This window comes from Elephantulus edwardii, unplaced genomic scaffold (assembly GCF_000299155.1).
Source record: "Elephantulus edwardii isolate Elephantulus edwardi_28Jun2011 unplaced genomic scaffold, EleEdw1.0 scaffold00048, whole genome shotgun sequence".
Classification (NCBI taxonomy): domain Eukaryota; kingdom Metazoa; phylum Chordata; class Mammalia; order Macroscelidea; family Macroscelididae; genus Elephantulus; species Elephantulus edwardii.
The window spans coordinates 387571-389256 of NW_006399798.1; the positions used below are offsets into that span (position 1 = coordinate 387571).

The window sequence follows — 1686 nt, forward strand, 5'->3', positions numbered from 1 at the left end:
CACACTGCCCACAGCCAGCACATCCTGATGGCCAGCGCACACTGTCCGCCCTGCACACCCTGATCACGGCCAGCACATACTGCCCACCCTGCCCATGGCCAGCACATGCTGCCCGGCCAGCACACACTGTGCACGGCCAGCACACCCTTATGGCCAGCGCACACTGCCCACAGCCAGCACATCCTGATGGCCAGCGCACACTCCCCTGACCATGACCAGCATACCCTGCCCGCCCAGCACACACTGACCATAGCCAGCAAACAGGGCCAGCCTCGGGCCTCCCTGCTTCCCTGACAGGCCTGCAGCAGCGCCTCCCCACCGGCCACAGGTCAGCTAGCTCCCAGTTGTTACCCGGACTGACGGGGGGACCGAGGGCGCGGCTGACCCCCACTCCTCCACCCTGCTCAGCCCTCCAGAGATGCATGCCTGAACCCTCGAAGCCCCGCCGTGCAGCCGGTGCGACCCTCACAGGGCAGCCCAGCCGAGACTCCCTACGGACAAGGCTGCCTCCTCCCACCGAGGGGCAGTGGATTCGAACCACCGACATCTAGGTGAGCGGCGCACGCCAGGGCCTGGGAGGGGGTTGGCTGCGGCCCAGGGCTGGGTGCCGTCTATGACCAGGTGCCCGCGCTGACCAGCCCCCAGGCCCCGGCAGCTGCAGCCCGGCCGCGGTGCCCACCGCCCCCGCCGCCCACGACCACCCCAGGCGCGAGCGGCCGCACGTGGGTCCCGCACCTCGGAACTGCTCCACGGCCACCTCCCGGGCCACCAGGTCGCTGTGCGCGTCCCGCAGGCGGCCGAGCAGCTCGCGCGTCTCCGCGCTCTCTCCGAACGACTCCAGGGTGCTCCCGCGAGCCAGCGCGTCCGACTCGCCGCCCGCCGCCTCCCCCGGCTGCTCCGGGGCACCGGCCGCCGGCTCCTCGCTCAGCGCCATCCTCGGCGTCCGCGCCACGGGCTGCAGGCCGCGACCACGCCCGCTGGCTTCCTCCCCGCCTCCTGCGCCCACAGCCCTGGCTCCGCTGGACACCGAGGACCACGGCGAACGCGAGGCGAGCCCGAGGCTGAGGAGTCGGAGGAGGAAGCGGCGCCAGCCCCGCCCCACGACCTCCGACCTCACGCGCCGCCCCTGCGACGGAGCGCGGCAGGCGCCAAAATTCACGACCGCGAGCTGCAGTCGGGCCCGGGCCTGGAGAAGGCAGAGCCTGGGCGGGGCGCGCGCGCGGCTGCCAACAACACAGCGCGGGTCTAGAGCCGGGGTCGGGGCTAGGACCCCAAACAGGGCAGCGCCAGGTGCAGCGGAGGACGGAGCGTGGACCGCGAGGGCGCCAGGAGCCCGAGTGAGGAGCGGCTGGTGCGGAGTCTCAACCAGTTAGGGAAGTCTGCGAGGATCTGAGGTCGGTGGGCATCAGGGTGTGAGCGAGGGTGGAAGAGGGGCGGAGTCTGAGCCTGCGCGTGAGGCCGGTCTTCTGAGTGAGAGGAGGGTTTGCTCTGTGGGCGGTGTCCACTCCTGGGTGAGGCCTTCTCTGTGGGGCGGTGTCTGCTCCTGGGCGGGGCCTGATCTCTGGGTGGGGTCTAGTACTGGGCGGGGCCTGCTCTGTGGGCGGTGTCCACTCCTGGGTGAGGCCTTCTCTGTGGGGCGGTGTCTACTCCTGGGCGGGGCCGGGGCTGGGGTGTGTGTGTGTGTGT

The 1686-nt window shown here is 71.5% G+C and overlaps 1 protein-coding gene across 1 annotated transcript in view; it reads right to left on the reverse strand.

Moving 5' to 3' along the window:
- TBCD (tubulin folding cofactor D) overlaps positions 1 to 934 on the reverse strand; it is a 129306-nt gene extending 128372 nt beyond the window's left edge. Inside the window, exon 1 of the mRNA XM_006886302.1 lies at positions 736 to 934. Coding sequence (XP_006886364.1) covers positions 736 to 934 — 199 coding nt within the window. The remainder of the gene's footprint in view (positions 1 to 735) is intronic.
- Between the last annotated feature and the right edge of the window lie 752 nt (positions 935 to 1686).